The 24,565-nt window shown below is 67.8% G+C and overlaps 2 protein-coding genes across 2 annotated transcripts; one reads left to right on the top strand and one right to left on the bottom strand.

Annotated features, from left to right (window-relative positions):
- Window positions 1-153: 153 nt before the first annotated feature.
- DTX1 (deltex E3 ubiquitin ligase 1) lies at window positions 154-8,384 on the bottom strand (the record flags this gene model as incomplete). Its single annotated transcript, XM_083874282.1, has 9 exons — window positions 154-528; window positions 1,093-1,182; window positions 1,260-1,421; window positions 1,777-1,935; window positions 2,028-2,089; window positions 2,312-2,473; window positions 2,574-2,635; window positions 4,247-4,904; window positions 8,126-8,384. The coding sequence occupies 9 exons, from the start codon at window positions 8,382-8,384 to the stop codon at window positions 304-306; spliced, it is 1,839 nt and encodes a 612-aa protein (XP_083730408.1). The 3' UTR covers window positions 154-303.
- Window positions 8,385-13,114: 4,730 nt separating this feature from the next.
- Window positions 13,115-23,105, top strand: EMID1 (EMI domain containing 1; the record flags this gene model as incomplete). Its single annotated transcript, XM_083874297.1, has 15 exons — window positions 13,115-13,239; window positions 15,624-15,737; window positions 15,824-15,927; window positions 17,700-17,786; window positions 17,876-17,937; window positions 18,056-18,182; window positions 18,427-18,543; window positions 18,719-18,856; window positions 19,469-19,555; window positions 19,642-19,694; window positions 19,778-19,831; window positions 19,947-19,991; window positions 20,072-20,116; window positions 21,634-21,724; window positions 22,975-23,105. 15 exons carry the CDS (start codon window positions 13,115-13,117, stop codon window positions 23,103-23,105), a joined length of 1,380 nt encoding a protein of 459 aa, XP_083730423.1.
- Between the last annotated feature and the right edge of the window lie 1,460 nt (window positions 23,106-24,565).

Below are 24,565 nucleotides of genomic sequence, written 5' to 3'. Positions count from 1 at the left end.
TCCCTGGGGCAGCGGCGGGTGACACGGGTGACACGGGTGGCACGGGTGACACGGGTGGCACAGACGCGCAAAGAGGCCACGGGTAGAAAAAAAACCACGACGCTATCGCCACGAGAGCGGGGCGAGCCGGGACGGGACGGGGCGACAGACAGACAGACGGACGGACAGACAGACAGACGCACACGGGGACACGCGGTGGGTGGCACCGGGTGGCCCGGGACGGGGAAGAGCCCCCCGGGCGGGGCTGCGGTGAAGCGGCGCAGGCGGAGGCGGCACGGGCGGGGCCAGGGGGGCTCCCCGGCCTCAGTCCTTCAGGGTGGCCTCGGACACGCCCTGGGCCAGCAGCTCGGCCAGGACGTTGTCCAGGTAGTTGGGGTCGGGGTAGCCGTGCCCCGTCAGGTTGGAGCCGAACTCGGTCTTGTGGTGGATCTCGTTCCACACCACTGTGTCCGACTCGCCCGTGGTGTTGGACGTGCCGATGGTGAAGATGAGCCGCCGGTCCCAGGCCACGATCAGCAGCTTCAGCACCTGCAGTGGGCACGGCCATGGCTCGGCCACCTGGGACCCCTGGCACCCCTGGCACGGCCTGGCACAGCCTGGCACGGCCATGGCTTGGCCATTTGGCACCCTGAGCACAGCCTGGCACGGCCTGGCACAGCCACCCAGCACCCTCAGAACCTCCTCCCCCCAGCACAGCACAACCTCAGCCCCACCAGGGTGGGATTCAGGCCCAGCACGGTGCCCACAGGATGCCACCCTTCCTTGTGGTACCCCCCACCCCATCCCAGTGCAGCTGCAGCCTCCCCATCCCATCCCTTCCCATCCCTTCTCTTCCTGACTCCATCCCATTCCTTCCCATCCCATCCATTCTCCTTCCATCCCACCCTATGCCGTTCCATTCTATCCTCCTCGGTTTTTTTCTTCTCATCTCATCCCATCTTTTCTCCTCTTTTCATCCCATCCCACCCCATTCCCAACAATCCCATCCCATCCACCCTCCTTTGACCTCATCCCTTCCCATTCTGTGCCATCTTTATTCCATCCCTGCTATCCTTTCTCCTCTAATCCCACTCCACCCCATCAGGGTCTCACCTTCCTGCCCTTCTCATTGTCGGGCAGGTAGCAGTGCCGTGGGAAGCCTCGTGCCGTGAATTTCTTCCCAGGATTGGGATGCTCTGGGCCCTGGGTGGGTGGGGGACAGGGGGTGAGTGGGGGACACTGGGCAGGGGTCCCCAGCCCGCCCGGGGGTCCGGCCTCACCTGGATGCCGGTGGGGATGTCGTAGACAATCCGGATGGTTTTGGAGTCGGTGTATCCCGGGAGGGAGTGGGGGATGAGGTGGAATTCCATCTTCCCGGGGGGCTGAGTGCCCGTCTTCTCCCCATAAATGGCCTTACAGGTGGGGCACTGCAGGCTCCCGTCCTGGGGACACCGTGTGGGCCTCAAGGGTGGCACCCGCCCAGCACCCACTGGAACATTCCAGCACTCCCCAGCACCCACTGGGACCATCTCAGCACTCCCCAACACCCACCCAGCACCCACTAGGACCCCCTCACCACTCACCCAGCACTCACCCAATGCCCACACCCACTCCAACACCCCCTCAACCTCACCCAGCACCTGCCTGGAACATTCCAGCACCCACCCAGAAGCCCTCACACCCACCCAACACCCAGTACCCACCCAGCACTGCCCAGCACCCCCCCCTGCACCTACCCAACCCCCCTGGCCCCCAACACCCGCCCCGCCCCGCAGGCGGCCCCGGGGTGCGGCTGACCTTGTTGCCGTTGTTGTACATGGCCAGCAGGCACAGCAGGTGGTACATGTGCCCGCACTTGCCCAGCTTGCCCACCAGCTCCGGCTTGATGCCCCTGGGGCTCAGCACGCCCTCGTAGCCGGAGGAGGTGACCAGCCGCTCCATGCAGATGGTGCAATCCTGCCGGGAACGCCATCAGCATCCGGGGGGGATGAGGGGTCACCCCCGGCCCCGCCTGAGCCTCCTGGAGCCTCCCAAACCCCCCCACTCACCTCATCCGGGGGGTTCTTCACCTTCTGGATGTAGCGGCGCACCACGTCCTCGGGGGTCTTGCCTGAGGGGAACGACATCAGAGCCTGCCCGCGGTGTCACAACCCCCCTGCCACAGGAGGGGGCAGCCCTGCCACCCCCTGCCACCCCCTGCCACCCCCTGCCACCCCCACTTGGCACAAAGCAGCGATGGGGATGGCCCCACGCACAGCCCTTGGGGGTCTCTCACTTCCCCCTCCACGTGTCCCCTGTCCCTGATCCCGCTGGGACATTGGAGGCTCCTTACTCTTCTTGAGCTGCTTCTTTTTGGTTTTCCTGCAGATGCCGTTGACGCCGGGGACAGGTTTGATGTCGCTCTTGCTGACGGGCGGGGGGTGCAGGATGGGTTTGGGGGCGCGGGTCAGGCACACGGGCAGCCCGGCGGCGCACATGAGGATCCCCGTCATCCCTGCGCCGGGAGAGCGCCTGTCTGTCCGTCTGTCCGTCCTTCCCACCCCCCGGCAGCGTCACCCCGCGGTGACACCCCGCCGCTGGCCGGACCCGCTTACCTGCCAGGGCGGGGTGGACGGGGCCGGTGCCGTTCAGGTTCTTGACCGGGAGCGCCGGGACCCTGCAGGGACACGGGAGAGGAAGGGGCTCAGCCGGGCTGGCACTGTCCCCTCCTCGCATGGCACGGCCCCAGAGCGGCAGCATCCCCACGGACACAGGGCAGTGTCCCCTGAGGGCTGCTGGCGCTGTCCCCAGGCAGTGTCCCCCCCACGGGACACAGGGCAGTGTCCCCTGAGGGCTGCTGGCACTGTCCCCAGGCAGTGTCCCCCCCACGGGACACAGGGCAGTGTCCCCTCACCACCTTGGAGAGCTGCTGTCCTGTCCCACGAGGCTGTCACCCAGTGCCACCTGTCCATCCCTGGGCACCCAGTAGCACGGGTGGCATCATGTCTTCCTCAGCCCAGGGTAGGGGCTTTGTCAGGGCATCCCGATGGTGACACCTCATGTCCCACACCCCTGAGGGGACGTGCCACCACTCGTGTGCTCCCCAGGGACCCCACCCTGCTGGGGCTGCCAGCAGCAGGTGGCCCCGGTGTCACCGTGCCCAGGGCAGTGTGTGGGGCAGGGGGACCTGGGGACAGGGATGGAAGGGGACAGGACCATAGGGGTGGGATGGACAGAGAGAAGAAAGGAGGGATGGACAGACAGATGTGGGAGGGAGGGAGGGAGGGAGGAAGGAGGGAAGGAAGGAAAGGGAAGGAAAGGAAAGGAATTTAAAAAAAAAAAAAAAAAAAAAACCACGAAATCCAGTCCCGAGTGCTCCTGCCCTGGAGGCTGCCCATCTCAGCAGCCTGTGGACAGCCCAGAGCAGTGGCATCATCCCCCTCCCTGACCCCAAAACCCCCTCCCATCCCAGCCATCGCAGTGATGAGTTCAGCAGGGCTCAGAGCTGGGGCTGAGGGCATTTTTCCTTCATTCCCAAAGCTCCTCTACCCCACACAGGGCCATGGCAATGATAGGGGCCCAGCCCCACACCAGGATCTTCCTGTCCATAGGAGTGTGCCAGAACAGGGACAGTGATGGGGACAGGGACAAGGACAGCTCAGCCCAGCACTCAGAACACAGAAGTGAAAGCAGGACGTCAGCAGGAGAAGGAAATGTGCCAGGAGCTGCCAGGGACTCAGAGAACCCACCTGTCCCCCCAGGCTGGTGCTGGCAGCCCCGAGGGGACACAAGGCCAACCCACCACGGGGCACAGCTGTGGAGATGTGGGTGCCAGGACAGGGACACCCACCAGGACACAATTCCAGGGGTCTGCTCACCCACCTGGGCCCCCCTGGTGAATCATTCCCACCACTGAAGGGATGCCAGGGCTGCGGTCCCTCCCCACAGCTGTGCCCTCCCCTGGTGGCGTCAGGCCAGGAGCTGGGTCACACAGCCCATGCTGGCCCTGGGGACACCATTCCCCTCGGACCAGGCACTCCAAGTGCTCCAGCTGCCATGGATAGCACGGCACAGCACGGCACAGCACGGATCACCCCATCCCCTCTGCGGGGATCCAGGCACCACCAGGATAACCCAGGTGTCCCTCCCACCACCACATCCCCGGGGCTGGAGGTGCCACAAGAGCTGGGGCTGCTTGCCAGGTGACAGCAGGGGACGTGCCCATCCCCACATCCCCTCCCCGCCTCGGTGACACCCCGGCTGTCCCCTCCCCTCCCACCCAGCTTACCCGGGGGGGACGGTGGCCCTGGCGCCCAGTCCAGCCCCGCGCTGCGTCCCGGGCCGGTTGAGGTTGTTGAGGCCGGACAGCGCCGCGCTGGGCACGCCCTGCCCGGGGCCGAACCCCGCTCCGGCCACCCGCAGCCCTTCGCCCTTGTTGCCCCCCGCCAGCACCGCCGGCGGCCCCGTCCCCGGCGGCCACAGCGTTCCCCCGGCGAAGGTGCTGCTCTGGCGGACGGCGCCGGGGTAGAGTTTGCGGCGCTGGGACGCCAGGATGGCGTTGGAGGCGGCGCGGGTGCTGTTGACCAGCAGGCACTGGGGGCACGAGCAGGGCGTGCCCGTGCTGGAGCCCACCGGCCACGACTGCGACTTGGGGATGGAGCCCATGGTGAGGGGGTAGGCCAGGTCCATGCGGCGCCGCAGCCGCCGCTTGCGCTGCGTTTGCCGGTTCATTTGGGACATGCTGCTGAAGTAGATGAGGTAGCAGAAGCCCAGGGAGGAGAGGTCCAGCCAGGGGTGCTGCTTCTCGTAGGCGTTCTGGATGGTGATGCAGATGTCCATGTCGTAGGGAGTCCAGGAGTTGTTGTCGTTCTCCCATTCCCACACGATGCCCTTCCCCGGCGCCGAGGAGGGGTCGTAGAAGTTCCTGCGGACGGGCCGCATGGTCCCTGGGGAGACAGGGGGTGACACCAGGGGGGGCACCCACACCCTCACAGACATCCCCGTGTCCAGCCTCCAGCCCGGCATCCCGCGGGGATTGGGGTACAGAGGCGCTTTGGGGTGCAATAGCTGCTCTCCTCCTTTATGACAGTCCCTATTGCACCCCAACAGTGCTTCCCTACGGATCAATCCAGCCCTGAACCCGCTGTTGGTGACAGTGGCTGGGACTGCCAGCACTCGGGATCACTGTCCCGGATGCCCTGGGAAGGGTGATGCTGCTCAGCCCTTCTGCTTTTCCCAGCTTTTTCCATCCCTCTGGTCCAAGCCCTTCCCCACCCTCCCCTCCCCGTGGCCATCCCAGGCCGGGGGAAGCATTTCCCGGTCAGGAGAGGTTTCCTGACAGCTGCTGGCTCTGGCAGTGACACAGCCAGGGATTGTCCAACCCGGCCAAATCCCGGCCCCTCGCTGCTCCTTTGGGATGGAGCTGGATCCTGCAGCTCCCCCCGGAGCTCCACGGTGGGGGGAGGCATCGCAGCCCTCGCCTCGAGTCCCCCCCCGGCACGGGGCCTGTCTATCCCCTCGCCGGCACCGTTTGCCCAGCTCGATTAACGGCGCTAATTAAGGGTCATTAATCATGGGCCGCATCAGGCAGCAGAGCCAGGCCCCAGCTGCCGCCGTGTGCTGAGGCAGCTCTGCCGGGGCTGGGAGGGGAGCGGGGGGGCCCTGCTGCCCACATCCCACATCCCAAATCCCGCTGCTGCCTGCAGGCCGCTCACACCCACACCCCACTGCCCGCTGCTCCCCTCCAGCCCCACTGCCCGTTCCCATCCACATTCCCCTCACATCCGTGTCCTGTGTCCCACCTCAGCTCCCAGCCCGGCCTCCTCGCATCCATAAACACATCCAGGCCCGCTGGTCCTCGTTAATACATCCCACATCACACTGCCCCTCACGAGCCCTCCCAGATCCCACATCCCCATCCCAGATCCCACATCCCCCTGCCCTTCACATCCCGCATCCCACAGAGAACGTTGGAGGACCAGCCCGTTCCCATTGACACACACAAGTCCTGGTCCCCAAGGGCCACCAGCTGTCCCCAGTCCCCAGTCCCTGCCTCCTCTGCCAGCCATACCAGAGCCACAGGGCCAAGCCAGTGTCCCCAGGGCCCCCGGGAGGGGACGCACGTCCCTCCTCTCAGAACGGGGTCACCTCGTTTTGCTCTGTCACTGGGTTTGTGTCCCCAGGCACTGCGTGGGCCAGGCCCCCTGAGCCCCCACCTCCTGCCAACCTTCCCTGTGTCCCCATGTCACAGCAGGCACCAGGAGCACCCTCAGCTCAAGGGACCCTCCTGTCCCCAAGCACCATGAGCCACGTGAGAGGTCAAACCCTGGGCCTCACCCTGGAGAAGAGAGGATGGGGAGAGATGGATACAGGGATGGGGATGGGGCACACGGAGACCACAGTGCTGAGGACAATGGCCACATCCCTGCCATGACTCCCCTGGGGACACTGAGGTCCCTCTCTCAGCATCCCTGTCCCCAAGTCCTGCTGGCACAGGGACTGTGGTACAGGGACATCCTGGGAAGAGTTGTTTTGTCACCCCAAATCCATTTATGGCCCCATCACGGGGACATGTCCCCAAGGAATACCCAGCACTGTGGCCATGGGATGTGATGCCAGCTGCTGTCAGAGGATGGGTCCTGGCCAAAGCTGGCAGGAGGTGGCATGGGGACAGCCAGGGTGTCCCGGTGGCTCCCGCAGCTCTGAGTCAGCGCGGACCCTCCGGGTCGTGCCGGCGTCCTCGCTGACTCAGGGCTGCAGGTGCCAAGCTGCCCTTTGCCAAGTCCGTGACCGGCTGGAGATGGATTCAGAGCCAGGCTGGATGGCAGAGGCAGGTGGCAGGTCCCTGCTTTGGTCCCCATCTCAGTCCCCAGCCCACGGCAGGAGCCATATGCACACTCAGGGTCATTTGGCATCACTGGGCACTAGGAATGGTGGCATCAGTGGCCAGGCTGAGGTGGCACAACCATGGGGGTCCCGCTGTGGGGTGTCCCCAAGCATGTCCAGAGGGTGTCACCTGACGTGTGCAGGTCCCCTGCCTGCTCTGCCCTGGGTAGGGATGCAGGGATGGGCAGGGATGCACCCAGAACGGCGCATCCCCCACAGCACAGCCAGCACGTGCTGCTTTAATGGGTCACACCGTGACAGGGACACATTTAATGGGGTCTGGGCTTGGTCCCAGCCTGGGACCAGCTCTGATTTCCCACAGGATACGTGGCCTGGATGCGCTGCCACAGCACCAACCGGCACAGCTCCAACCATCCCAGTGCCCACCACTGCTCCCAGTGCCCAAACTGGGGCCTCCCCACTGCCTTGGGGATGGAGCAGCTTGAAGGGAAAGATGAGGGGATGGTGGGATAATGGGACACACCGCAGCACCCCACAGAGGGGAGAGGGCATGGAGGGATGTGGGGACATGTCCCTCTGGGGTGAGGGTCCATGGAGATGGGAAAGGAAAGGGCTGGAGGAGCCTGGAGGGGCACATGGGGGGACTGGAGCCCTCCACTGGAGGGCTCCCCACTGGAGAGTGAGGGGAGGAGAGAGGGAACAGATGGATGGACAGATGGAGGGATGGAGGGAGGGATGGAGGGACACAGGAATGAAGGGACAGACAAATAAGTAAAAATGAGGAAGGAAGGAAGGAAGGAAGGAAGGAAGGAAGGAAGGAAGGAAGGAAGGAAGGAAGGAAGGAAGGAAGGAATAGAGATACACTGTCAGGGAAGGAGTGAGACAAAGATGGAGGGATGGACGGATGGACAGACGGATGGATGGATGGATGGATGGATGGATGGATGGATGGATGGATGGAATGACAGACAAACAGACATGAAGTGACAGATTCACGGATGAATGGAACAAGACAGATACACACAGGAACATGGGAAGGGAATGAAGGGATGGATGGGAGGATGGAGGGATGGAAGGAAGGAGGGAAAGATGGAAACGTGGCGGGATGGAAGGACAGAGGGAGGGAGAGAGGGATCTATCAGTGAAGGATGGATGGATGGATGGATGGATGGATGGATGGATGGATGGATGGATGGATGGATGGATGGAAGGAGAGAGAGAGGGAGTGATGACTGTGTGGATGGACAACTGCATGGATGGACAGACAGATGGAAGGACGGACGGGTGGCTGGATGTTCCTGGCTCAGTGCCAGCCCCTTACCCGTGTCCTGCCGGAACTGATGCATGGACTGGAGGTCGATGACGTAGGGTGCCAGCTGGACATCGACCTGTCCCAGCACCACGCTGCCACGGGCGTCCTCCTTCAGCACGTTCTCGATGTGGTGGCACACGGCGGCCGAGTAGGGCCGCCAGCGCCCGTGCTCGTTCAGCCACTCCCACACCACCACGCGGGCCAGGTTCTGGGGGGGGAACCCCAGGCCCCCCGAGGGCAGCATGGCCCCCGAGCCCTGCCGTGCCATGCCCGGGGGACGGCGGCTCAGCCCCGCAGCATCCCCCGGCGCGGGGACGCGGGGGTCACCCGGGGCCCGGCCAAATCCTCCTCCCGGCCGCGGCCGGCTGCGGGCCCCGGAGCTCAGCGGAGCAGGCGCCGCGGGGCTCTGCAGAGGCGGGTGCTGCCAGCCAGGGCCCCGAGCTCCCCGAGCCGCCCGGTCCCGCTCCCCCGGGGCCGCCGCGCGGGGCTGGGGCCATCCATCACCCGGCACGTCTTCCCCGGCTCTTCCTCCTCCCCGCGGGGCCGGCAGGGCTCAGGCTCCAAAAAGCCACCGGGACCCCGCAGACCGCGTCGGCTCAAGGCTGGCGGTGCTCCTGAACGCTGGTGGGGACACAGGCACGGTGCTGTCCCCGAGACACCCACTCCTCCTCTTCCTCCCGGTGTCCTGTGCTCAGCCCACGTCCTCGGCGGCTCCACGGCTGCCCCCGCCGCCCGGCACGTCACCGGTGGCGAGTGAGGGGGGTGTCACCTGCAAAACAGGGCCACGGCGGGTCACCCCGGGCACCCCGGGCGGGTGGCAGCGGGGGGACCGTCCCCAGGCCCCGCGGAGCGGGCGGGCAGCGAGGCCGCGGTGCCCGCAGCCCCGGCAGCGCGGGCTGTTTGCCAGCCCCGGCCGGCTGCTGGCCTCCAGCGTGACACAGGGGACAGCGGGGACAGGGGGGACAGGGCACCCCGCTGACGGCCCCGGGGGGCTGCCGGGGGTTCCACGAGCCCGGGAAGCCTCATCGCTCCCCGCGCCGGTGCCTCGGGTGCCGGGGAGCCCGCGGGCCCCGGATCCCGCTCCAGCCGCCGCTGATTTATGATCTGCACTGCAGGCATCGGGCTGGGGGGGATCCCGGCCCCCCGAGCCCACCCTGGCAGCCCCCAGCCCCACGGCGGCGGGGGGGGGCCCGGGCAGGGGGGAGCGGCCGCACAAACAGGCGGCGGGCGGGGGACGGGCACGGCCGGGCGCACACAGACACACGGACACGGACAGACACGGGCACACGCACGGCCGGCGGCACGGACAGACAGCGGGACCGGCACGGACAGACAGCGGGACCGGCACGGACAGACAGCGGGACCGGCACGGACAGACAGCGGGCGGGCACGGGGAGCCAGGGCAGCACAAGAACCCCCCGCGGGCACACACACACACACACACGGCCACACGGGCCGGGCTCACCGCACCGCGCACCCCACACCGTGTGCGCCGTGACCCCGAGCGCCGCCGGGGGGGACCCCCACCCCAGCCCTGAGCCCCCCCGGAGCGCTCGTCAGGGACCATCCCCGGGGACAGCAGCCCCCCCAAAGCCGGCCCGGCTGCTCTTCGTGCAGGGGGGTTGGAAGAGCAGGCCTGGCCCCCGAGCACGGTGTCCCCCCCCGCACGGCACCCCCCGGTGCGGGGTCTCCCGCGGTGGCCGGTGCCCCCCGGTGCAGGGCAGCCCCCAGGCCGCCGGCGCCCGGCCCCCCCGGAGCACGGCACCCCCGGGCACGGCGGCTCCCCCCGCTCGGTGCCTGTTGTGTGCCCCCCCGGCGCACGGTGCCCCCGGTGCACGGCACCCCCATCCCTCCGGCGCACGGTGCCCCCGAGGCGCGGCAGCCTCGTCCCCCCGCGGTGCCCCGTCCCCGCAGCCCGGTGCCCGGTCCCCGCCGTGCACGGCATCCCCAGCCCGCCGCTGCCGGCTCCCACCGCCCCCCGAGCCGCCCCCCCGCCCCGCCATGGCCGCCGCCGCCCCAGCCGCGGCCCCCGCGCCGTTACCTCCGCCGGCCGCAGCCGCGCCGGGACCCGCGGCCGCACCGGGAGCAGCGGCGGCGGCGGCGGCGGGCGCGGGGCCGGGCGGCGACAGCGCTCAGCCAGCGCCAGGCAGACACCGACACCGGCACCGGCGGCGCGCACGGCCGCGGGCACACGAGCCGGGAACGCGCGCCGGGAACGCGCGCCGGGGAGCGGGGGCGCGCACGGGGGAGCGGGATCTGCACCGGGAGCGGGAATACGCACAGGGAACCGGGCACGGCACCGCAGGCGCGCATCGGGAGCGGGGTCACGGCCGGGGACACGCACCGGGGACACCCCCCGGGACCGCGGGTCTGCGCTGGGGACACGCAGCGGCCACCTGGACTGGGGCCGGGCAACTGCGCCGGGAACACGTACCGGGATCGGGCACCCACAGCGGGGACACACACTGGGCACGGGGGGACACTCTCGGGACACGTAGGGGACCTGTAGTGGCTGTGGGCGTCCACAGTGGGGACACACATGGGGACCAGGGACACACACTGGGGACACACACTCGATGTCTCCGTGGGGGTTGTCCACCACCCTGCTTGGACAGCTGTCCTCAGCCTTGTGGGGAAACTGAGGCACAGGAGGTGGCAGGAGGCCCTGAGCCACAAAGGCACCGCAATATCTGTCACCTTCAGCCCAAGGACTGGTGGCTCTGCCTGCCAAAGGACAGATCTAGGGACAGGTGTGGGGATGGGATTGTCACTCTGTCTGAGACCATGAAGGGAGGCAGGGGAGTTGTCATGGCCGTGCCCACGGCAGGACAGATCTGGGGACAGGGGAGGTGACAGTGGGGTTGTACCCATGGAGAGGCGTTTGGGGACAGATCTGGGACAGGAGATTGTCACTCTGGTTGTGCCCATGGAGGGGCAGATTTGGGGACAGGACTGGGGTTGGGGCAGGGGCCGGGCAGCGATGGCCGCGGTGACCTCGCAGTGCCACCTGGTGGCTTCGGGCACGTGCCGTGGCAGCCCGGGGGGTCCCGGCGGAGCGGGGTCGGGCATGGGGACACCCACCCGTCCCCCTTCCTGTCCCCACGCTGGGGACCTCGCTCCCTGCCAGCCCGCACGGGCTGGGGCCACCCGCTGCCATCGGTGCAATGAGCTCTGCTCGGGTCTCGGGGGGGCTGGCACCCCACGGGCAGGGCACGGGGCAGGGACATGGCACGGGGACACGGAGATGGCACGGGACAGGGACATGGCATGGGGACACGGCATGGGGACACGGAGATGGCATGGGGGCACGGAGATGGCATGGGGACACGGAGATGGCATGGGGACACGGAGATGGCATGAGGACATGGAGATGACATGGGGACACAGAGATGGCCTGGGGACACGGAGATGGCACGAAGACATGGAGACAGGGCACCAGTCTGGAAATGGGACCTGCAGAAGGACCTGGAGCTGGGGTGGGGACACAGCACGGGGACAGAGCTGGGTGACACCATGGGGACATAAATCCAGGGCAGGGACATGGCATGGGGACCTGGAGCCAGAGCAGGGACATGGAGCTGGGACTTGATAAGGGGACATAAAGCTGTGATGGGGACACAGAGGTGGGACAGGGCCATGGCACAGGGGCCTGAAGCCCCTCCAAGGAGCCCTGAAGGGGCTCAAGCCGTCAGACAGGGGCTGAACAGGGCAGGGGACCCCGGGGCCAGCTGGGTGTCATTTAGGGCCTTGGGGACAGGATCCCGTGCAGCCGAGGCTGGGCCCTACATCTGTGTGGGGACACACAGGAGCATCACCCGGTGCAAAACCTGCTGTCCCCACCCTCGGCCCCCCCGCCCCGGGCGCCGCCACAGCCGTGTTTAGTCTGGGCAGGAGCGGGGGTGACCTTCGGCTCCCGCGAGGGTAAACAGCACCCGGGCCCCGCCTCAAGGACACCAGGGGCGGCCGGAGGGTGGGGGTGACCCCAAGGGGCACCCATGGGTGGGGGTCCCTGGGGGGAGCGCCCCAGCGCCGGGTGCTGCTGTGTCCCCAGCACGGGTGACCGGGACAGGGTGGGGGGATGTGCTGGGGTGACCCCCACCCACACCCCACAGGGGACAAGGTGGGGAGTCCCGGGGTGCTGCCACTGCAGGGATGTGCCCCAGACAGACAGACAGACAGACAGCCTGTAGGGCCCCCCGGCGGGGACCACCCGTGCACACCCATGCACACACACACACACACACACACACACACACACACGGCCTCCTTGCACGCCCCGACACAGGGACCACACACACGCACACACATGGCAGAGGCAGCTGGAAGAACAGCAGGAGACAGACAGACAGACGGACAGACAGACAAAGAGGCAGACAGACAGAAGGGTGGGTGAGCACACGCCCGGGCCGCACACACACACACACACACACACACACACACACGCAGGCACAAACACACCTGGGTGTGCACACGAGTGTGTGAATTTATGGGCACACAAGTGTGGATTCTGTGTGTGTGCGAGGGTGTAAACAATGAACAAACGCGGATTTTGTGTGCACACGCGTGTGTAAACCCACGGGGATGCACACGCGGGGTCCCGCACACGCGTGTGTCCCCACACCGGTCCCCAATCGCTCCCAGGGGACCCGTGTCCCGCAGCCGGGCCCAGCCCCGCACCGCGCCCCCTCCCCGCGCTGCGCCTTCCCCGGGCCCTCACCGCCCCCGGCCCCCCGTTCCTGCCCCCCCCCGGGCCGGTTTGTCCCCCCCCAACCTCCCAAATTGCCCCCGCGCCCCGTGTCCGCCCCGCCAGCGGGACCCCAGTGCCGGCGGGGCGGAAGGAGGGGGAGCGAGCGGGGGGGCGGGCGGGGGGTCCCTCCTCCATCCCTCCTCCATCCCTCCTCCTCCTCCATCCCTCCTCCTTCCTCCTCCCCTCCCCCGCCGCCCGCTCGGTGCCGGTGCCGGTGCCGGTGGCGGGCAGCCCGAGCCCCGCGGAGCGGCATGGCCGGGGGCTGGGGGTGCTGCCGCCGCCCGGCCCTGCCCGCGGCCCTGGGGCTCTGCCTGGCCCTCTGCCTGCTGCCCGCCGCCGCCTGGAGCCCGGCCCTGCTGCCGCCCGCCGCCCGCAGGTACCGCCACCGGGGACACGGGCATGCGGCACCGGGCACCATCGCCTGTTGGGGGCACCGGGGGCTCTGGCTACCGGGGACACCAGGCACCGGCAGCTGCGGGTTCTGGGTACCGAGTTCTCGGCACCGGGGGCGTCAGGGACCGGGCACGGGGGGCACCAGGGATGTGGGAACTCGGGACACTCCGGGGGTCTGTGGGGACCAGGGGTCCGAGGTACCGGGCGTGGGGCCATGGGGTGTGGGGGCATCAGGCACGGGGGGCTCTGCGGGTACTGGGGGCTCTGTACCAGCTGTGAGAGCACCAGGGACAGGGACCACGGGCTGCTGGGCACCCCAGGGAGGGGCTGGGGCGGGGAGGGCTGGGGCCAGCAGGACTTACTGGGGGGTTACTGCGTCTAACTGGATTTACTGGGGGTATCAGAGCTGCCAGGCTTGGCAGAGTGCTGGGAGGTGCTGGGGCTGCTCGGGCTGCCTGGGCATTTTGGGGTCCTGGGGCTGCCCGGGCACACTGGGGCTGGGACTGCTGGGACTGCTGGGTTTACTGGAGCTACTGAGGCTACTGGGATGGATTATTGGGGCATACTGGCACTGCTGGGGCTGCTGGGGCTGCCTGGGCATACAGAGACATGCTGAGGCTACTGGGGCTGCCTGGGCGTATTGGGATACTGGGGCTGCCTTGGCATGCTGGGAATACTGGGAATGCTGGGCATGGTGGTGCTCCCTGGGCACACCGGGTGTGCTGGGGCTGCCTTGGCATGCTGGGAGTGCTGGGCATACTGGGGGGGCTGGAGTTGGTGAGGGGTGAATGTCCCCAGCCCCAGGGTCCTGCCCGTCTCCTGGGGGTGGCCCAGCCCGGGGCTCTGTGGGTGCTGGGGGGGCTGTGGGTGCTGGGGGGGCGGTGGGTGCTGGAGGGGCTGTGGGTGCTGTGGGTGCTGGGGGGGCTGTGGGTGCTGTGGGGGTCTGTGGATACCGTGGGGTCTGTGGGTGCTGGGGGGGCTGTGGGTGCTGTGGGTGCTTTGGGGGGCGGTGGGTGCTGGGGGGGCTGTGGGTGCTGTGGGGGGCGGTGGTCCCTGTCCCGCAGCGGCGGGGGGTTTCTGGCGGGATGGGGGGGTTGTTTACAGGAAACCCTTGGGTCTGGCCGTGTCTCCGGCACCGGATTGCCGGGACCTCCCGGTTCCGCTCGGCTCAGTGAGGCGACGGGCAGAAGCCGCCTCATTTCCCCTTCCCCTCCCGGCCAAGCCCAGGAAGCCCCCGGCGCCTTGGCACGACCCTGCCGTGTCCCCCCGCGACCCCCCAGGCCAGCACCCAGCACCCACGAGCCCCCAGCCCCAGCCCATCCCTCCCTGACCCAGCACCGCCGGGATCCCACGTGCCCCAGTCGGGGGCACAAAGCCAAGCGGGTGATTTTGGGAATGGGAGCGGGATTCGGAGCCAAACCTGGTGTGGGCTTTGCCCCGGGTAGGGACAAGCCCTGGCAGCAGAGGCCGGACCCCCGGGGTGCCCGTGCGGTGCCAGGTGGGCCGGGGTCACGCCAGGCCACGCGGGCGCTCACATGCCAAAGCCTGCCAGCTCCTGCCCCGCTCCCGGGAGGGCATTCCCCTTGGGAAACGAGCCGGGACCCATCCCCATCCCATCCCATCCCATCCCAAGAGGCATTTCCACAGCTGGAGCTGGCACCGCCCAGGAGCTGGGTGTCCCTCCACGGGGGCCGGTGCCCCCCGGGACCCCTCGGCACGGCAGGGCGGCAGCGGGAGCGCGGCAACAGCCCCGGCGGGCTCTGAGCTTGCAGAGCCCTGGCGCGGTGCCCGCCTGGGACGCTGCCCAGCCGGAAAGCCCTGTGCCACCCCGCTGTCCCCCCCGCCTCCGGCACCTCCCAGACAATTGTCCCCCCGCGGCGCCCGCTTGTCCTTGCTGCCACCGCCTCCCTCCTTGCAGCACTGCGGCGGTCCCGAAAAGCTCATTTTTTGACCCAAATTGTGCAGCCTTTGAGTTTGGAGCTGCCGAGGGTACGGCAAGTCCTTCCTGCCGTGGGGACGGGGACACTGGGCATCGTGTCACTGCTGTGTCCCCCTCTGCAGGGGGAAACTGAGGCTGGGGTGCCCGGGGAGGGGGTGGGCAGAGCCTGGCATGTGGGGCAGAAGAAAGGAGCCTTTGTGTGGGGTGGGCTGGGGGTGTGGGGGGCTCTGGGCCCTGCTCCAGGCCGGCCGCCACCAGCGCCATGCCGGGAATGCAGCAGGAATGTGGGGCCCCGCATGTCAGAGCAGGGCTCCCCATGGGCACCCCAAAAACCGGGCATGGGCAGCTCCCAGGGTGACAATTTGGGTGGCAGCACCCCTGTGATGTCCCTGCAGAAGGGCCGGTGACATCGGTGCTTTCTCTTGCAGCAACTGGTGCTCCTACACGGTGACACGGACGGTGTCATGCCACGTCCAGAACGGGACATTCCTCCAGAGGGTCTTCCAGGGCTGCCGCTGGCCCCTGGCCTGCAGCGGGGGCAGGTGAGCGGGGCCACCAGGGTCCCCTGGGGACAGGGACACCTGGGGTGTCCCCAGGATGGGTCTGAGTGCCACCCCTCTGTCCGCAGCTACCGCGCCGTGGTGCGGCCCCTCTACAGGGTGACCTACAGGACCCTGACGGCGCTGGAGTGGCGCTGCTGCCCCGGACACACCGGGGCCAACTGTGAGGAAGGTGGGAGCTGGCAGGGATGGGGGGCTGTGCAGGGTGGGCAGGGGGCACCCAGGGGCTGTGGGACACGGCCTTCTGTGTCACTGGTGGGGATGGGTGAGGAGAAGGACCTGTGGGTGGGTGGGATGGATGGATGGATGGATGGATGGATGGATGGATGGATGGATGGATGGATGGATGGATGGGTGGGTGGGTGGGTGGAGGGGTAGAGGGAGGGATGGATGGATGGATGGATGGATGGATGGATGGATGGATGGATGGATGGATGGATGATGGATGGATGGATGATGGATGGATGGATGGATGGATGGATGGATGGATGGATGGATGGAGGGATGGATGGATGGATGGATGGATGGATGGATGGATGGATGGATGGATGGATGGGTGGATGGGTGGATGGACGGACGAATGGACAGAAGGATTCTCCCACGGCTGTGCGAGTGTGTGGATGTTCCTCTGTATCAATGGCTGGCTGTGCCCATGGATGGGCAGATGGGTGGACAGGGGCTGGATAGAACTTCCTGCGTGGGTGAGGGTGTGTTCCTGTGTGTGCATGGATGGGGAGGTCCCCACCTGGGTGGGTGGGGCAGTGGATGGACAGTCAGGTGGACAGGAGTGGGTGGGCAATGGGATGTGCCTGGGCTGGGGAACTGAACCAGCTGATGGACAGGGCGTGGGTGGATGGACAGATGGACATTCCTGGGCATGGCAGTACCCACCAGGGGGTGTGGCCCCCCACCCACAAGTGGCTGGGTGCAGGTGGGTGGTGGATGAATGGGTGCGAGGCTGTGCTGTGTGGGGGGGGACGGGCGCTGCCAGCTCCTGACAGGGGGGTCTTTGTCCCCATTGTCACCACATCCTCCTCCTCCTCCTCCTCCTCCTCCTCCCTCTCCCTCAGGACCCCGCTGCAGGTTCCAGCCCGGCCCTGGATCCCACAGAGCCAGGGGTGTGAGGGCAGCAGGTGGCACCCAGGGGTGGGGACACCCTGGGGTGGCACTGAGGGTCTGCAGGGCAGTGGGTGACATGGGGGGCCCGGAGGCAGCTGGGCGGGAGCAGCGCTGAGGGAGGCGGGGGGTTCTTCCTCCTCCTCTCTCTCTTTCTTTTTCTCCTCCTCCTCCCTGTGTGCTTGGCCGCCTGCCCCACATCTGGCCCCACTTAGGGCTGTCCCCTGCAGCACGGCGGTGGCTGTGCCGGGGTGGGGTGACAGTGTGGGGGGGCTCGGGGGCCACCTCTGCTCCAGGCACCCCTTTCCTGCCGTGCTGGGTGGCCCCAAGGATCCCTCTGGGGACAGGGGACTTGGACTCCACCACGGGGTGTGGATGTGGGCAGTGTCCCCAGGATTGTGCCCCCTGCTCCAAAGCCACCCCAGAATGGAGCTGGGGGCCATGGGGGTGTTTGGGGAGATGGGGGTCAGGACTGAGGAGGGGATTGGGGGGGGCTGGAGCTGAGTTTGGGGCTGAGATTGGGGTGTGATCATAGGGAGATTTGGGGGGTCTGGTTAAGGACTGTGGGTGGGTTTGAAGGGCTGTGGGTTGGGGGGAATCTGGTGTGTGGTCATGGAGGGTTTTGTGGTCTGGTCCAAGACCATGGGTGGGTTTTGGGCTATCCCGACTTGGGGTTATGGGTGGGACTGGGGGTCTGAGGCTCACCCAGAGCAAGGCTGGGGCCCTGCTCCCCCAATATATTAGAGGGAAGTACAACATGAAGGTCTCCCACAGGAGGTGATGCCCCACAGGGGGGTCCCCCCGTGCTGACCCCCGTTTCCTCGGCAGAGGCTCACACCCTCCTCACCCTGCGGGACACGGGCCGCCCCAGCGCCGCCCCGCGCCGGCCCCCCCTGCACCCCGCCGCCTTCTCAGGTGGGTCCCTCCCCAGACTGCCCTGGGGTGGGCACAGCGGGCTGGGCACCCCCCACCCCACCGCCTGTGCCCCCCAATTCCCCCCGCAGGGTGCCTGAACTGCAGCCGTGTCGGGGAGCTGACAGCCCGGCTCGCCACCCTCGAGGCGCAGGCAAGTCCCAGTTTGGGATCCGGCCACCTCCCTCTGCACCCCCCGTGGGGCACGAGAGCCCTGGGGGGGTCACCTTGTGCCCCCTGCTGTCACCCACCCCCTCCCGTGTCCTTGGCAGGTGGCCCGGCTGGCAGTGGCCGAGCCCCCCGGGCCGGCAGCCCCCAAAGGCAGCGCCCCGGGCAGGGGGCCCGAGGCCGGGCAGCTCTGGGGGTCCCCGGCCGCCCGCGGGAGCCCCGGGGATGACGGTAAGGCAGGGTGACAGTGACAGTGACACCTGACAGCACTCACAGGGCTGGGAACCCACCCGGGTGTTGTCAATATTGGGGGGAGGCAGTGCAGGACCCCTCACTTTGGGGAAAAGCAAAGCTGTCCCACCCCAGCTGTGACACTGAGCCACCCGCGGGGACAGGCCAGCTCTGGGGAGGGGGTGGCTGATGGTGGGGGCCGGGTGTGGGTGGGGGGCACCCCGAGGGGCTGTCCCCCCCTCAGGGTGCTGCTCTGCCGCAGGGAGACCCGGCTGGAGGGGACCCCCCGGCCCCAAGGGCGACGCGGGAGGACGGGGACCCTCGGGAATTCCTGGAGTGAAGGGTCCAGTGGGGCCACCAGGTAAGGGGGGACAGTGTGGGGGGACCCCAGCCTGGTGCCTGGCCCAGCCGAGCCCCCCCTTTCCTGGTGGGCAGATCTTGGGGGGTCCGTGCAGCAGTTTGGGGGCTCAGAAGGGCTCCAGCGCTGCACAGCTGTGAGCACACCCCAATCTTCACCATCCTCTTCCTCCCTGCAGGTCCCCCCGGGCCCCCAGGACCACCCGGCCGGGATGGAGCCAGGGGGCTCCCCGGAGAGAAGGGGTTACCCGGGCCCCCCGGCCCCCCGGGCCCCCCTGCCCCCCTGGGGCCAGAGATTCCCCGCCTGGCCGAGCCCAGTAAGGGGGGGCTGGGCTGGGGGTTCCCCCCAGTGTGACCCCAAAAACGGGACTGGGTTAGGGCAGAGCTGGGCTGGGGGGTTTGAGCATCACCTGGGCTGGGAGTGCTGTGGGGACCTTCTGGTCATCCCTGGGGATGAGATGTGGGACACTGGGCAGCACTGGGGACCCCCAGGCCATCAATGGGGTGCAGAGATGAGCTGTGGGGCACTGGGCAGCACTGGGGACCCCCAGGCCATCACTGGGGTGCAGAGATGAGCTGTGGGGCACTGGGCAGCACTGGGGACCCCCAGGCCATCAATGGGGTGCAGAGATGAGCTGTGGGGCACTGGGCAGCACTGGGGACCCCCAGGCCATCACTGGGGTGCAGAGATGAGCTGTGGGGCACCGAGCACAGCCAGGGACCCCTGACCAGGATTCCAGGCATGAGGTGGGGGGCACCGGGCACTGCAGGGGACCCCCTGCCAACATTGGGGTGAGGCTCTGGGAAGAGCTGGGGACCTCCTGCCATCACTGGGGTGACAGGGATGAGACACAGGGGAGGAGAATGTGGTCCCCCGTGTCCCCAGGTGGTGCCAGGAGCCCAAACAGCCCCCTCCATTCTTCCCCCAGGGGACCCTGTCCTCTCCAACACCTTCACCGAAGCCACCAGGAGCATCGTGGGTCCCATGGGACCCCCCGGACCCGTGGGGCCAATGGGTGAGGGTGTCCCCCCTTCCTTTGTCACTCCCCAAGGCTTTCGGGTGCCCCAAAGTGGGGCTGAGCTGTGTCTCCTCTCCTTGCAGGTCCCCCCGGCCCCCCAGGTCCCATCGGTCCCCCCGGGCCCCCAGGACCCGATGTAAGTGCTGGGGTGGGGGGCACGGGGGGCGCAGAGCCCCAGTGTCCCCCCAGGGCTGATGTCCCCCCCATGTCCTCGCACAGGGTAGAGCAGGAGCACCCGGAGCTGCCGGGCCCCCCGGGGAGAAGGGGGACAGGGTGAGTGTCCCCAGCCCTGCCCTGTGACACCAGCTGGGGGAGGGGGGGGGGGGGGTCAGCCAGGGGGGTCTGGCCGTGCCCCCCAGGGGTTCTGACAGGCTCTGTCCCCCCGCAGGGTCCCCAGGGCCACCCGGGCAGCCGCGGGCAGGACGGGACACAGGTACGTGGGTGGGTGAGCCCCTCCCCCGGCCCAACCCCCCGTGCCCCCCGCTGCCAGGCCCTCTCCTCTCTGTGTTTCAGGGCGAGCCGGGCCCCCGGGGCGAGCCGGGCGACAGGGGCACTTGGGTGAGTGGCACTGGGGACACCGGGGACAGGAGGGGACACGGTGCTGGCAGGGCTTGAGTTGGGGGGTGATGGGCATGGGAGGACCCCGACACCCTCCCGGCTGCCCCCTGCACTTCATCCCCAGGACCCAATGATGTACTCAGGGTCCCCACTTGTTCCCACTGCTCACGGGTTGTCCCTGGGTCCCCAGTGATGCCCTGGGTGTCCCCAGCTCTGCCCAGTGCCATGTCTCACCCCAACGGTGGCACTGGGGGTCCCTGGCTGTGCCCAGTGTCACCTGAACAGGGCGATGGGGCACAGGGTGGGCGCAGACCCTCCCGGGGTAGCCCCACTCCTCTCCCTGGTGTGGTGGTGAGTTGGGGGTCCCCATGTCCCCTCCATTCTCCCCCCACGGGGTGGCCTGAGGCCATTTGGGGTGCAGCTCCCCCTCAGCCCATCCCTCTCTTCCCCAGGGGGAGGGTTTGCACCAGCTCCGCGAGGCGCTGAAGATTTTAGCGGAGAGGGTTTTAATCTTGGAAACAATGATTGGGCTCTACGGTGAGTAGGGGGACGGGGACCCCCGGGGTGACCCCCACCCCTGCCAGCAGGTCACCGGGTCCCCGTGACCTCATGGTGGCCCTTGGCTCGCTGATGTCACGGAGCTGCAGGCAGGGGACCCTCAGCAGCCCCTCCTCATGCCATGGGGGGACAGGGACAGCAGGGTCACCCCCCTCCAGGGGTCACCCCCATCCCTGCCGGGAGGTCACCAGGCCCCCAGGACATCATGGTGGCCCTTGGCCATCTGACATCAGCTGTGCATGATGGTCACACCCTCATGGTCACACCCTGAGGACTGGGGACCAGGAAAGGCCACCAGGGTCCCCCCACCCAGGCACCCCAGGGCCCCCCCAGGCACTGCCCACCTCGGGCAGGGAGACCTGGGACAGTCTCAGTGTTGGGGACAAGCCGGTGGCCTTCTGACAAGGTTGAGGACATGTGCCCCACATTTTGGAGAGCTCAGCGTGCTGGGGGTGGCAGAGGGAGCACCTCCAGCAGGGGACATCAGTGTCCCCCCAAATGTTGGAGAGCTCAGCGTGCTGGGGGATGGCAGAGGGAGCACCCCCAGTTCAGGGACATCAATGTCCCCATCAGGGCACTGTCAGGGACATCAAACCAGCAGTGTCTGCCACAGGGCCAGCACAAGGGACGCCCCTGTCCCCATGGACCTGCAGGGATGGGGGAGCCCCCGGCACCCCTCTGAGACCAGGAGGGCCCTCCTTGGAGACCTGGCACCCCCTCCTCGTGCCCTGGCACCCCCATCCCGCTGGGGCTGCACCCCTGCCGTGCCCCTGCCCTGCTGTGCCACCCCTGCCGTGCCGTGTCCCCACCCCTGCCGTGCCGTGTCCCCACCCTGTGTCCCCACCTATGTCCCCACCCCATGTCCCCACCCCGTGTCCCCACCCGTGTCCCCGTGCCGTGCCCGCCGCGGGGCCAACGCGCTCTGCTCTGCTCTGCTCTGCTCTCTCCCTCTCCCCCAGGCCAGTAGCTTCCAAACCCTCCTGCGGCAGCAGGCCCGGCTGGAGGTCCTGGCTAGAAGGGTCACCTTGCTGGAAGCCATCATCTGGCCAGGTAACCACCCGGAGAGCCCCCGGGAGCGGGCCTGGAGCACGGGGGCTGGAGCCACCGGGAACGGGGCACCGCAGAGCTCCGGGGCCGCGGGAGAGCTGGGAGACCTGCTCGGATTGACGGGGCAGCCATGGAGATCCGCTTGGACTGAGAGGGGCAAACATGGAAATACTCTTGGATTGAGAGGGGCAAACATGGAGATTCTCTCGGATTGAGAGGGACAAATGTGAAAACACTCTTGGATTGAGAGGGGCAGCCATAGAGATCTGCTTGGATTGAGAGAGGCAGTCATGGAGAACCTCTTGGATTGAGAGGGGCAAACATGGAAATACTCTTGGATTGAGAGGGGCAAACATGGAAATACTCTTGGATTGAGAGGCGGCCAGGGAGATCCGCTTGGACTGAGCCACACAACCATGGAGAACCATTTGGATTGTGAGAGGCAAACATGGAAATACTCCTGGATTGAGAGGTGGCCATGGGGATCCTCGTGGGCCAAGGGAAACTCTGGAGCTCCCCAAAGGTTTAAGAGAGACCGTGGAGAGACCCTCTCACTCCAAAGGAGCCCATGGAGGCCCCTCTTGGACCAAGGGGAACCCTGGAGCTCTTTAGGGTTCAAGGAAGACCATGGAGCCCCCCTCACTCCAAAGGAGACCATGGAGACCCCTCTTGGATCCATGGAGGCGCCCCAAGGCCAAGGGGAACTCCAGAACCCCCCTGGAACCAAGGGAGACCTTGGAGCCCCTCTTGGGTTGAGAGAGGCAACTACAGAGCCCATCTTGGGCCAAGGGTAACCCTGGAGCTCCCCAGGGCTCAAGGAAATCCTTGGAGAAGGGAGACCATGGAGACCCTCTCAAGCCAAGGGAGACCCACGGATCCTCCCAGGCTCACAGGAGACCATCCTCGGGCTGAAGCGGCTCCCAGAGCTCCCGTTGTCCCAAGGGATCCCCTGTGCCACCCCCCGTGCCAGGGTGCCCAGCTGGGGACAGCGGGTGCCCCCACCCTCATCCCTCTCCCCTCCCCATCCCAGCTGTGCTTTTCCCCAGGGCTCCAACCGGGGGTGCCAGGCAGGGGTGCCAGTGGGGGGTCCTGGGGGGATGTCCCCAACCCCTGGGGACACCCAGGGCCACAGCGGGGCAATGACCCCATTTCCGTGGGGCAGAACACCCACAGCCCCCAGCGCTGATTTGGGGATTTTTGGAGCGGGGGATGACATCCCACCCCTGACACAGCCCTCTCCTCTCTTCCCGCAGAGCCAGAGCCCGGCTCGGGCAGCGGCGCCCCCGGCACGGCGCCCCCCGCGGTGGCCCGGGGCCGGCGGGGCAGCGGCCACCCCCCCTATCGCATCGTCACCGCCGCCCGCCGGGGCCCCCCGGAGCCGTGACGGGGGCGGGGGCGTCACCCGGGTCACCCCCGCCGTGCCACCCTGGGGAGCAGGGCGGGGTCACCCCCCGTCCCCCCTCTTGGTGCTACTGGTGGCACGGTACCGCCCCCCCGCCACGCTTCGCCCCCATCGCCGCCGCCTGAGCCCCCGGGGGGCCGGGGGTGTCCCCAGACCCATTTCTGTCCCTCCCTCCGAGCTGCAGCTCCGGGGGATGGGTTCTGTCCCATCCCATCCCCATCCCGGGCACCCCAGGCTGGGGGGAGGGGACAGGGGGGCTGGCGGTGGGGACCCCCCGGGTGGGGACCCCCCTGCGCCGCGCGCTTCGCTGCTTTGGGACCTGCGAGGTCATTAAATGTCCCCAAATCCGTGTCCGGGGGTGTCGCTTGGTGTGCCAGGGACCTCCCGGGAGACGCGGGCAGGTGTGGGGGTGGGATGGGATGGGATGGGGTGGGATGGGGTGGGATGGGATGGGATGGGATGGGGTGGGGTGGGATGGGATGGGGTGGGATGGGGTGGGATGGGATGGGATGGGATGGGGTGGGATGGGGTGGGATGGGGTGGGATGGGATGGGATGGGATGGGATGGGGTGGGATGGGATGGGGTGGGATGGGATGGGGTGGGATGGGGTGGGATGGGATGGGATGGGATGGGATGGGATGGGATGGGATGGGATGGGGTGGGATGGGATGGGGTGGGGTAGGATGGGGTGGGATGGGATGGGATGAGATGGGATGGGGTGGGATGGGAAGCGATGGCACAGGGACACCCAGGGGACACGCGGCTCTGCCATGGGACACCCACCCACGATGTGACACCAATCCAAGCAATGTCACCCCTGGGACACCCGCCCATGTCACACCGCTTGTGGGACGCCCACCTGTGGCACCACAACCCGGGGCTCCCGCCTACCCCCCGCAGGACACGTTGTACCCGCACCCCCTCCCGTGTCCCCGTGGTGGGATGACGTCACACAGCAGTGTCACACAGTGACGTCACTCCGCCATGCACACCACGTGGGCAGCACGTAGTGCCAGGCAGAGCACGGGAGCCCAGCCAGAACCCGCGGTGCCACTTCGTGGCTCGTGACCCGTGACACCTGGTGACGTCACATACAACCCATGGTATCAACTGCGAGCAGGTGACACCCAGTGACCTCATGGGCCAGAAGGCGCCACCAGGGGACCGCGTGGCACCCAGGGCACACCGCCGGGTACGGTGCGTGACGTCACAGCGGCCCCGCGCCACCCGTTACGCCGCAATGACATCACTACACGGAGCGTGACGTCACGCCCCCGCCGCGCCCCCCGCTCCGCCTCGCGGCCCGAGCGCCTCTTGCGCGACGGTCCCTAACGGCCGCGGGCCGTACCATCCCACCGCCCCGCGGGGGGGAAGCGCCCAGCGAGGCGGCAGAGACGCGCCCCGGAGCGGCGGGCGCTGCCCTTAGGCCCGTCCCGGTTCT

This window comes from Zosterops lateralis (genome assembly GCF_965231275.1).
Source record: "Zosterops lateralis genome assembly, chromosome: 17".
Lineage (NCBI taxonomy): Eukaryota > Metazoa > Chordata > Aves > Passeriformes > Zosteropidae > Zosterops > Zosterops lateralis.
Note: the sequence above shows the minus strand (reverse complement) of the source record. Positions and strands in the feature narration are given on the sequence as shown.